The sequence below is a fragment of the Euphorbia lathyris genome, chromosome 8 (assembly GCF_963576675.1).
Source record: "Euphorbia lathyris chromosome 8, ddEupLath1.1, whole genome shotgun sequence".
Lineage (NCBI taxonomy): Eukaryota > Viridiplantae > Streptophyta > Magnoliopsida > Malpighiales > Euphorbiaceae > Euphorbia > Euphorbia lathyris.
In genome coordinates, this window is record NC_088917.1 from 41,502,740 (window position 1) to 41,515,141 (window position 12,402).

Sequence of the window (12,402 nt, forward strand, 5' to 3'; positions counted from 1 at the left end):
CGAATGTAATCAAGACAATAATCTCTAATCAAATTATCATACGTTCCATATGAGATCGATATTTTTATTACTACAAGCGAAACCGTGCACTTGTAGAATTCGCCTAACAGTTTTTAATGGAGATTTCGTGAGTAAGCAGAGATCTGATAAGCTCATCATACTTGTAGGTTGTCAACTTTTGAGCTCCCTCAATAGTCTTTTTCTTGGCTTGCCAACTTTCGGAAGGCTTATAAGGATCTTCTTGACTTGCTCTTCTTCTGAGAATGCTTTTCCCAGTCTCTTAAGCTCGTTGATTATGTTGGTGAATCTTGCATTCATGTCAGAGTTTCCTTCACCTTCCTACATCTCGAATAATTCATATAATCTCATGTTCTGGTTGATTTTTAATTCCTTTACCTTGATAGTGCATACCTTTATAGGTCACTTCTAGCTTATTCCATATTTCTTGGCATATTCACAACCTGAGATTTTTTTATAGTTTGCAGCATCCAGAGCACGGTGAAGCATATTTATAGCCAAAACATTAGCTTATAGCTTCTTAAGGTCATCGTTGGCCCATTTGTCTTTCGACTTGGCAACTGTTACCCCTTTTACTACCTCAGCAGAAACATAAGGGCCTTTGACTATTGTTAGCCAGTCGCTCATGCTTTGTGCTTGGATAAAAAATTTCATAGTGTTCTTCCACAATGTGTAATTAGATCTAAAGAACAAATCTTTTGGAAGGATTTGTGTTGTCGTATTACCAGGCAAGTTGCATGTGCTATTGACTGCCATTTAGGGCAAATTCCTCCATTGTATTTCTAAATCGTAAATTCGTAATTATTTGTGTGAAGATGTTATATTTTCTTATGAGTAGAATAATTACATTTGTTATAAAATGACGTCAATTTATCTTTGATTTAGTTAATTTTTTATTTAAAATTTCATATTGTAAATAGCTTAAAAATTTAAAGTGAAAATTAATATTAAAATTAAGAATAAAAATTAATTTAATACAAATAAAATAATAAGAGCTTTTTACATTAATACCATAAATATACAATTATAAATAAATCACAGGCTTAATACATCATTTGTCCCCTGAACTTGTTCAAAAAACTTGATTGGTCCTCTTAACTTTCAATGTGTCCGAATAGCCCTTCAACTTGCATAAAATGTTCAGTTAGCCCCATAAACTTGCACAAAATGTAATCAGTTGATCACTTTATTGTAAAAAAGTAAGTTAAATGCGAAGATGTATTGCACGCATCTTAAAAAAAGGTAAAACGACCAAGATTGGGGCATGTGGTTCTAATATTAGAGAAGATAAATTTTATAGTTGAGCAAGTAAGAATTTCCTTTTTGATCTATTTTTGAATTATGTAATAACATTTTTAGATGCGTGAAATATATCTTCCTCATTAACTTGCATTTTTACAATTGAGTGATTAATTAATTACATTTTACGCAAATTTAGGGGGCTAACTGACCATTTTATGCAAGTTGAGGGGGTTATTGAAACACTTTTGAAAGTTCAGGGACCAATAAAGCTTTTTGGACAAGCTCAGAGGGCAAATGATGTATTAAGCCTAAATCATACTATCAAACTTAATTATAAATATGTCAGTTTTTCTTATATATTATAATAATATATAATTTTATACTCAAATTAAAAAAATGTAGAACCAATTCATAAATCTTTTTGATAATAATACTAATATTTCATTAAATCATAACATTGCAAGTGCACAAGAGACAAGTAAGGAATAAAACCTTACATACATATAGACTAAACCTAATACAAAGTCCACGATGGCAAGAAAATGACTATTAAAAGTAAGAAAATGACTATTAAAAGCAAAAAAAGTCATTAAAGGTACATTAAAAATAAACAACATTTGAACCATATATAGATCGTAACTCCAAATTCGCCGCAAAGCAACTGTAGTCCAATCTTCAGCCTTTGAACGATTCTGAACATTCAGATTAAGTCATTTCTTTTGCAACCATGTAGATCCAGTGATCTACGGATAAGATCAACCGTTTCTGTCCTTGCTAAAACAGAAAAAGTTACAAAAATAAAAAGTTTAGCCAACAGACGCAGTTCAAATGGATTCAGATGTACGATAAAATATATAAGATCCAACTAAAAAACTGACACAAACAAAAGGAAAACGAGAAAAGAAAAAACAAAAACGGTAGGAGGAGGAAGAAGGGAAGGAAGACAAGCTTCCTTCTTCCTCCTCAACGAGATAGCAGAGGAGAGAAAGGCAGACGAGGAGAGACGACGGTTTAAGAAGGGTGGGGGAGAAGAAGCAGCATAAGGCGGAGGAGGTGGGAGGGAGGCGGAAGAGATCTAGAAAAGAGAAAGGAAAGGAGAGAGAACGCCCTACTCCCCCAATTCATAAATCTTAAACCCTACAAAAAAAAAAAAAAAATATATATATATATATATATATATATATATATATATATATATATATATATATATATATATATATATATATATATATATCTCATAATTTATAAACTATATTCATTTTATATTTACTTAATAAAATATCCTAAAGATTGCAAAGGAGTTGGGCATCCAAACGGGCTTAGGTCCATAAAAGGTCCATATATCATTCAATTCCTAGAGCCGATAAACTCGCATATCTCTCAGACTTGTTCGCAAAGAAAACTTAAAATCTCATTTCATCACCGAAACCTGCAACCAAATCTCACAATAATGGCGACAGTTGGAGTAGAGACGAAACAACCAGAGTCGATGATCGTTGAGGAGACCTGCTCTGCCAAGAGCGCCGGGAAGCAAGGGGAAGGCCTCAGGCAATACTATCTCCAACATATCCATGAGCTCCAGCTTCTTGTCCGACAAAAGACTCACAATCTTAATCGTCTTGAGGCCCAGCGTAATGAGCTCAATTCCAGGGGTATGTGCTCGAAATTTCACTTCTTTTTCTTCACTTTATGATTTTGTTTAATCTTTTATGTTATTGAATCTAGGTTTTACGGTTTTGCCTTTCTTCTCGATTGAATTGGATATTAGGGGTTTTGTTTTGTTTGCATATTAGTTTCGTAACTAGAGTTTTATCAATTTCGATATTTTTTGGTAAAGGTGTAGATTTTGTATTATATTAAAAAAAACATGTTAAGAAAACGAAGAACAAAAATCTGATGTTAAAATCAAAAATAAAATTATGCAAACAGAAGATCTTGTAATTGATGATCAGTGTTTTAATTTATCCTAACTGGGTTCTGCATCCCTGAGCTCATAAGCTGTAAAGAAGTCTTCAATTAGGTTTAATATCAAGTCTTCAATTAGGTTTAATATCAATCACCGAGCTTTGCTGTGAACATGATGGACTTTTCTTGCCTGAGAAAAACCAGCACGGTTTTGCAACTTTATTGGACTCAATGCATGCCAAAACAAGGTAGGGTTATGTTGTGTAGACCTGAATTAGCAACTTTTCTGTCTGACAGTGCTTCATGTTCATAGATATTCTTGTATTTTTGGAGTGTTCAACAACCGTACATTTAGAAGTGGAAGTGCAGATTCTCTCTAAATTGCAGGTTATTAATGTATTTGGAACTGTTTGTCTTCAACCGCACCACCTTTTTTAAGTATGAACTCCATTAGCTTTCGGTTCTGTTAAAGGGTACAATTCTGATGTATGTAGCCTGCACTTTCTGAGACATACTTTGTGCATCTTTTCACCATTTTCTTTTATTTTCTTCATGAAGGTGTATGTTGAAATTATTCAATTTGTCAACTTCAGTTTTATTTTTTAATATATTATATCTTATGTTGCCAGTAAGAATGCTCAGAGAAGAACTACAGTTGCTTCAGGAACCTGGATCATATGTTGGTGAAGTTGTCAAAGTAATGGGGAAAAATAAGGTGTTAGTTAAGGTACTGTGTTTCTCTTTCTTCATTTTTTTACTGTTGTGACTGTTATGTTTATTGTTAATTTGTTATGCAGACATAAAAAAATATAACTGGTATCTCACACTCAAATTGATAGTCCTCTGCCTACTGGCCTGTTATTTTTCATACGTGTATTGCTATTGCCTGTGAATATATTGTTATATTGGTAAACTTTGTTTAGTTCATTTTTGGATGTTATAAGATTGGAAATTATTGGAAGCTTTCCATTTTGGAAAAATAAATATATTCTTGTATGAATTGCAATTCACTGCTATAAATCTGTTTTGAGAAATGTCTTGAACCATGAAATTCAAGAATCTTGATTGTGATAAACTGTCTGGCATTGTTATGGTCATAGTTATTTAAGAACAAAGGGGTCCTGGAGGCTAGGCGCCTGCGCCCGCCTGAATGACACAAGGCACACTAAATTAAAAAAAAAAATTTATAAAATTATAATAACACTTGACATATCTAAAATGCAAGAGATACTCTCAAATAACAAGAATCTTAATCACGAAGCTTGAAAATATTTGTTGGCTGGTTGTGCTATAATGGAGGAGATGGCTGCTTCAAAGAATCGCAGCTTGCAAGAATGGAGATGGCTGCTGCGAGTTTTGCGTTTTGTCTCCTTCAGATTTGCTTGTCTTCATATCTCTTTCCTTTTTTTCTTTTTTTTTTTATTTGTTTTTTTTTCTAATTTACGCCCTTCATCATAAAGATATCCTGTGGATTAGAACAACTTATTCTACTTTAAATCCCTAAAAAACCTAAAACTTGCCTCACTCAGGGAAAGAGGCTACACAAGGCACACCCAAGGCGCACGCCTGGTGAACATTGCCCGCCTCACTGACACGTAGGCCCTAACCTGGGCCTAGCCCGAGGCGTGCCTTTAACAACTATAGTTATGGTAGGGTATCTTTTTGAAACAAGTCATTATGCCGTACAGAATTGATAAGGAAATATTGGTTTGCATTAGATCATATTTTCGGGCAGAAAAATCTAACTAATGGTTTAATATGAATGAACAATGTAGAATAGAGTTTTTCATCCTTTTTTTTTTCTTCCTGATGGTGTCTGCAATGAATGCCCAATGGTTGTTTGGGATTCTGATAAACAGGAAACTATGCCATGGGTAAGACTAATTGTATTTCATGTTATTTATCAAGTTTGGTTTGTTAGTCATACATTATCAGGTATTCTTAATTTGATTTCATTTGCAGCTCACTTTGTTATTTTGGTCTAGAATACTGATAGAGCATTATTTGGTATCTTTGACATTGTGAGAACCAAGTTATTGTGCCTTACAGAATTGATAAGGAAATATTGGTTTGCATTGCATCAAATCATATTTTGTGGCTGATAAATATAACTAATGGTTTAATACGAATAAACAATTTAGAATAGGGATCTTTTTCTTCCTGATCGTCTCTGCAAAGTATGCACAATGGTTGTTTAGGATTCTGATAAACAGGGAACTATTACATGGGTAAGACTAATTTTAATTCATGTTATTTATGAAGTTTGGTTTGTTAGTCATACATTATCAAGTATTCTGTGACATTTCATTTCCAGCTCACTTTGTTATTTTGGTCTAGAATACTGATAGAGCATTATTGGTATCTTTGACATTGTGAGACCAAGGGCCATTGAACCACTACAGCAAGTGACATCTTACATTCTGAATTCCTGGCATTTTGGATCTCTAGTGTGCTATGTTGAAGCTTCTTAAAAAAAAATTCTAGAACAAGAAACAAAACTCTATTATGTGTTTTTTTATTTTTTATTTTTTCACTTCCAGGTTCATCCAGAAGGGAAATATGTGGTTGATATTGATAAAAATATTGATATCACAAAGATCACACCATCAACAAGGGTTGCCCTTCGTAATGACAGCTATGTTCTTCATTTGATCTTGCCTAGCAAAGTGGATCCATTGGTCAACCTAATGAAAGTTGAAAAGGTTCCAGATTCTACTTATGATATGATTGGTGGCCTTGACCAACAGATTAAGGAGATAAAGGAGGTTCGTTTAGAATTTATATGCATCTGTTCTCTCTATTAATTGAGTATTGATTGTTCATTTATGGCTTCCGTGTTGATGTTAACCTCATTTTGTTGACTTGTATAGGTCATTGAACTTCCAATTAAACATCCTGAATTGTTCGAGAGTCTTGGAATTGCTCAGCCAAAGGTAAAGTAATGTTATTGAGCTGTTAATCTGTTAATATATTTCTTGGTTTGCAAAATACGTTCTAAATCTATCTCCCTCTCTTCACAGGGTGTTCTTCTCTATGGGCCACCTGGTACAGGGAAAACCCTATTAGCTAGGGCAGTAGCGCATCATACCGATTGTACTTTCATTAGGGTTTCTGGTTCTGAATTGGTTCAGAAATACATAGGTGAAGGCTCTCGAATGGTCAGAGAACTTTTTGTCATGGCCAGGTTTGTTCCTTCTCTCACTCACTCACTCACTCACTCACTCACTCAACAAGGATGGATGAGTATAATCATGCACAAGTTTGGGAAAATGGTTTGTCATTCTTATATTCAACCCTGGTATCTATTTCCCAACTTAATTTTTTTTTTAGTTTGAAAATTTGATTTGCTTACTACGGTAGGCATTGGGGTGTACTTCTCTCTAATATTAACTAAATCATGAAAAGGGAGATATGTAGCAAAATGAACTGTGTTTTTTTTTTTTTATATCAGCTTGTTGCAACTTGTGAAGAAAGGAGACAAATATATATGTAATATATGTTGTGGATAGTTTTAGCTGTTTTTCTGTTAAGTTGGAGTGGCCTGCTTGCTTACGCATTCTGCTCTCCATTTGAAATCTTTTACTTTTGGTGATTTTTCTGCAGGGAACATGCTCCATCTATAATTTTCATGGATGAAATTGATAGTATTGGATCTGCTAGAATGGAATCTGGAAGTGGAAATGGCGACAGTGAGGTGCAGCGCACTATGCTGGAGCTTCTCAATCAGTTGGATGGATTTGAAGCATCAAACAAGATCAAAGTAAAATTGATACCTTCAGAAGAATGGAATGTTGGTTTTGCTATACCCTTTCATACTAATATGTTTTGGCTGCTTTGAAACAGGTTTTGATGGCTACTAATCGGATTGATATTCTGGATCAAGCTCTCCTTAGGCCTGGACGGATTGACAGGAAGATAGAATTTCCAAATCCTAATGAAGAGGTACATCCATTATTACTGGTTTTCTTTTTATTTGTTAATCTCTCCAGCTGGCTCAGAGAGTTGATGTGCGAATTAATGAATTTGCAGTCACGTCTGGATATCTTGAAAATTCATTCAAGAAGAATGAACTTGATGCGTGGGATTGATCTGAAGAAAATTGCTGAAAAGATGAACGGTGCCTCGGGTGCAGAGCTCAAGGTATTTTTTGTCCGCACAGAATTAAGATATTGTATATGATGCTTGTAACTTTAGTCTCAGAATTGAATCTTAGGCTTGCGCATGCTAGATGTGTGCATTCCGATATTTGAAATGTCATAGATATCTGTCTGCAGTATAGGCAGTTTCTAAGCACCATGATACAGGTGGAGGAGAGGATCTTGGCCACAAAGAGTGAGTAAATAGGATTAAGCATATAATAAGTGAACTTGAATTCCTTTAACTGGATGTGTACATGAGTGATTTATTAGGAGAGTTGGGTATAAAAAAAAGAAAAGAAGTTAGTTACGGTTATAGATCAGAAAATAGGCTGAAGTAGCTGGGTGTGTTTATTGTGGTTGACAGGCTGTATGCACAGAAGCAGGAATGTTTGCACTTAGGGAGAGAAGGGTGCATGTAACACAGGAGGATTTTGAGATGGCGGTAGCGAAGGTGATGAAGAAGGAGACAGAGAAAAACATGTCATTGCGGAAGCTTTGGAAATAAAAAGGAACTAACTGATCATTCTGTGTTGTGCTTTTTCTTTGAACTAATGGGGGAAGCCAAGAAAGAGAGACAGACAGTAGCATATTTTCAACAGAGAGCTTGGCCTCATTGTACAACTTATTTTCTATATTTAGTTGCTGCTTTATTTTACTCAAGTTCTCAGATATTTCACTACGAATGGATGCATTTTGAATTATGAAGTGAAAAAGAAGAAAGGTTTTACCATATCCTTTATTACAGTTTATCGGCTCTAGGAGTAGTTGAAACATCCGTTTAAAAAACAAGTCTATCCATAATTGAGTAACCAGTACATGTCTTTTAAGGATCATTTTTCACAGAATGAATAGTTATATCAAACACTTGTGAATAATAAGATTCTAAAGTTCAAAATCAAAATAATGTATGGATATGCTTATTACCTCTACTCCAACTTGATAGAAAATATGTTTAAGTTAAAACAAGTTTAACTTAAACAAACAAATTTAATTATAGCTGAAATGAATGGATTTTTTTAAATTGTATCATAGACGAACAAAATAATATATTATATAATGCAAAAATATTAAACGTTAATCTATATATACCATATCAAAAAACAAATTCAACTAATTTCACACTATTTCAATCATTTAAAAAAAATTTAAACCAATGACATCCAGTTTTATTGAATTTAATCTAACTTCATTAAATTTCATCTGATTCCACCTTTTTTCAAAATTTAACTAATTAATGCATAAAATTGATTAAAATAAAATGAAATCAAACTAAAATTATCAAATGAAAGAGAATGAAAATGATAGAAGTCAAACACAAAAATAATATTAATAATCAAAATTTAGCCCTCATTGGTAGGTGATCTGTAAATTCCACTGCAAAACTCTCATCGAGGTCTGTGGTTTATCCTGACCTTGGGAGTGGGTAGACCTACCCTTACCTAAATTTTTATGTATTAAAAAAAAACAGAGAATAAATGCCAAACAACAAAAAGTTAAAAAAATAAAGAGACGAATAGATATAAATGATATTAAAAAGTATAATATTTTTTTATATAAACTACACACACAACAATGAGGTTTGTAGTTGGATTTTTGTAAAAGTAACTGTTTTGAGATTTTATCAAACACTTTTTATGTGATGTTTAGAACTAAAAGGTAAAAAGTAGTTCTAAAAAAACGGACACTTATGTGCTATTTGTTTCACATATTACGATTTGTTGTTAGGTGTTTATTAGGCTGTTTCATTTTGTGGATTACTAAACCAAGACACCATTTCCACCTCTAGTCCCGTGAAAATACGAAACTGCACTTACAACAAATTCACTAATCATCTCAAATTCCCAAATCCTCTAAAAAACTCAAAACTCTCTAAAATCTAATCCAGACTAATTTGGTAAAGAAAAAACATGGGAAATGACACGTAATTTTGTTCGAAAATATGTTTTATTTACGGTTGTTTATAGTAAAATCGAATGATTTTTAAAATATCAAATTTTCGGTGTCGAGGCATGTGAACATTATGTCTCCACCACAGGTGGGGCGTATGAACATCACGCCCCACTATAGGTGGAGGCATATGAACAATATGCCTCCACCTGTGGTGGGGCGTGATGTTCATACGCCCTACCTGTGGTAGAGGCATAATGTTCACATGCCTCCACCTGTGGTGGGGCGTGATGTTCATACGCCCACCTGTGGTGGAGGCATAATGTTCACATGTCCAAAACGTGTGAATTTTTTTTTCCAATTTTATATTTTAATTATTATTATTCTAACAATTATAATTATTATAATTATTCTAAAAAATTCTAAATATTATAATTATTAACATTATAATTTGAATTATAATTATTAAAATTATAATTAAATAATATACATGAAGTATCAAATATGTATTAAAATGTGTTAAAAACAATAAGTTCTAAACAATTCTAAATATTAAAAAAGTACAACAAGTCAATTCGTCCGATCCATGGAATAATAATAATTAAAATATAAAATTAGAAAAAAAATTCACACATGAGCATGTGAACAATCTTTCTTAAATCTATCACACACCGATTCATTGAGGAATGGAACCGGACGAATTGATTTGTTGTAATTTTGTAATATTTAGAATTTTTTAGAATAATTATAATATTTAGAATTTTTTAGAATAATTATAATTGTTTAGAATAATAATAATTAAAATGTAAAATTGGAAAAAAATCACACGTGGACAGGTGAACAATCTTTCTTAAATCTATCACACACTTGGAGGAATGGAACCGAACGAATTGACTTGTTGTAATTTTTTAATATTTAGAATTTTTTAGAACTTATTGATACATTTTAATACATATTTGATACTTCATGTATATTATTTAATTATAATGTTAATAATTATAATTCAAATTATAATGTTAATAATTATAATATTTAGAATTTTTTTAGAATAATTATAATAATTATAATTGTTTAGAATAATAATAATTAAAATGTAAAATTGAAATAAAAAATCACACATGGACATATGAACATCACGCCTCACCACGCGGTGAGGCATGATAGTCACACGCCTCACCACGTGGTGAGGCATGTGATAGCCACACGCCCGCGTTTCGTAGAGAGAATTTTTTTTACAAAGACTAAAATAATAAGGGCAGTTTCGTCATTTCACGGGGCTAGGGATGGGAATTGGTGGTTAGGTATAACAACACCCTTGATTTTTTTTACTAAACATAATGATAAAAGCACTTTTATCTTTTGTTAAAAATAGAAAAAAACAGTTGGAAAAATGAAAACAAACACAATATGAGCATTTTGATAAATTCCCCTAAGAAAAATCTATATCTATATAACTATTAAAAGCTGGATACTACAGCAGCCACTTGGCAGAACCTTAACATTTAGCTGATGTGTAATTTTATCAATTGTTTTGAATTATTTTAATTTTTATTTTCTACTTAGTTATTACGTGTTGTTTAGTTCCTTTTACAACTATTAGTCTTATCCCTAGATTATCATCATCCAATTTAAACTTTAAACCGCTCCTTCTTTCACGTTCTAAACAAATTACTGCTCCTTTCACGTTCTAAACTTTAATCAGCTATTAGCCGTTCTCTCTCTTGATTCAGTTCACACTGCAGTTTCTGATTTTTTTTTAAGTCCTCATTGTCATCCTCTCACGTTTTTACTTTCCCTTTCTTAATTCAGGTCTCACCTTCCAATCTCTCTTTTTTGCGAATCAATAATGAAATCCCTCAATCTTAAGAAATTCATGTAAGTTATCTTCTCTTCAATTAAATCTTCATCAGTGTCTTTTCTTTTTCTAATTTCATGTTTAATTAGTTTATCAAATCCCAAAGGTATATAATTTATTTTTCAAAAGAGTATTACTGTAATTGCTGTATTTGACTGCAATTCGTAAAAATCAAGTTTCCCCTCTTAGATATATACGGTTCCCAGTTTACTGAATAAAATGAAACTCTATCATATGGAGTTCCTTTTTTCTTTCTTTTTCTTTGGAGCGCCTGAACAGCTCTAGCAAAATAATTGATAGACACAATTTGTTGGAACCTGAAGAATCTGATTGTTTTGATAGACACAAGAGAAAGAGATGGAATTGAAGCATTTATAAGTTTGGAAGAAAAATCATGGCTGTGCTGGAAAATGATGAAAAGCTTCTTTCATTTTCCTCTATCAATCCAAGCGTCTTGGACTTGGACACTTGCTCTTAATCATTGTTAGTTAGTTTTCATTTGCTGCATCATTTTTCTTTCTTTCTTTTAAGTCTTTTTATGTTTCAATTTACATTTGTCATATGTCATTATTGTCCATCAAGTTTCTAAAATAGTTCTTAGCAAAAAGAAAGCCATGAAATTTACCAATCAGAATCAATTGAACAGCATGTTCAGCTGGTGAGAATATACCCCCATCAGATTCAATTTGTTGTATTTTCTGTATAACTTATTTTATAGGAGTTTAGTGCAGTTAGAAACTTGATTATTTTATTTGCACCATTGGTTTTAAGGTGACATTTTATAATATATGGTCGCTTCTTGTGTGATATTGTTTAAATATTTTTTCATTTAATTGTATATATATCCTTCTTTTCAAGAAAATGAGTAATTCGGTATTCAATTCAATTTGGCATATGATACTTTTCAATCTTTGCTGTATAATTCTATCTTTGCAGTTTTGTGGTAGTTTTAGATTTTTTCTCACGCAAACTGATTCCCACTTGCTTTTAATCTCCTATTAGATATGCATGCTGACTATGTATGTCAAATTCTGATCTTCCTAGAATTGAATTGATCTGCAACTCTTAAGGTTTCTAATGTACATTTTGTAATGAATTTTGTGGATTATTCATTTTTGTTTCATTTTTTCCTCTTTTGATTAAAGCAACACTGTTGATAGTTGAAAGGATCTATTTTTATAATTATGAAGTATTGTGGGCGCGGGTAAAGCTTCCAATCTTCTCATTCAAGAGCCATATCAGTTGCTTAGATATCAATTTCAATCATTTTAACATCTATTATTCTTAGGTGTTTTCTTCATATTCTGCTAAGTACTCCCTATAATTGAGAAAAGCCATCGTTTTTTCTATTTACTG

General features: G+C 32.4%; 1 protein-coding gene and 1 long non-coding RNA gene across 2 annotated transcripts; both read left to right on the top strand.

Moving 5' to 3' along the window:
* Positions 1 to 2,621: 2,621 nt before the first annotated feature.
* On the top strand, positions 2,622 to 8,034 carry LOC136202464 (26S proteasome regulatory subunit 8 homolog A). Its single transcript, XM_065993105.1, has 9 exons — positions 2,622 to 2,912; positions 3,795 to 3,892; positions 5,706 to 5,930; positions 6,036 to 6,098; positions 6,186 to 6,349; positions 6,769 to 6,925; positions 7,009 to 7,107; positions 7,195 to 7,305; positions 7,669 to 8,034. The coding sequence occupies exons 1-9, from the start codon at positions 2,711 to 2,713 to the stop codon at positions 7,807 to 7,809; spliced, it is 1,260 nt and encodes a 419-aa protein (XP_065849177.1). The 5' UTR covers positions 2,622 to 2,710; the 3' UTR covers positions 7,810 to 8,034.
* A 2,789-nt stretch (positions 8,035 to 10,823) lies between these two features.
* Positions 10,824 to 11,621, top strand: LOC136202984 (uncharacterized). The gene is made up of 2 exons (XR_010674687.1): positions 10,824 to 10,892; positions 11,001 to 11,621. It is a non-coding gene; the product is annotated as an uncharacterized lncRNA (long non-coding RNA).
* Positions 11,622 to 12,402: the final 781 nt, after the last annotated feature.

Excerpts from the sequence above, each read along its gene's own strand:
- LOC136202464 (XM_065993105.1), top strand. The coding sequence starts at position 2,711 with ATGGCGACAGTTGGAGTAGAGACGAAACAACCAGAGTCGATGATCGTT. Across the intron at positions 7,108-7,194 it reads TTCCAAATCCTAATGAAGAG|TCACGTCTGGATATCTTGAA; the intron begins GTACATCCATTA and ends ATGAATTTGCAG. Across the intron at positions 7,306-7,668 it reads CCTCGGGTGCAGAGCTCAAG|GCTGTATGCACAGAAGCAGG; the intron begins GTATTTTTTGTC and ends TGTGGTTGACAG.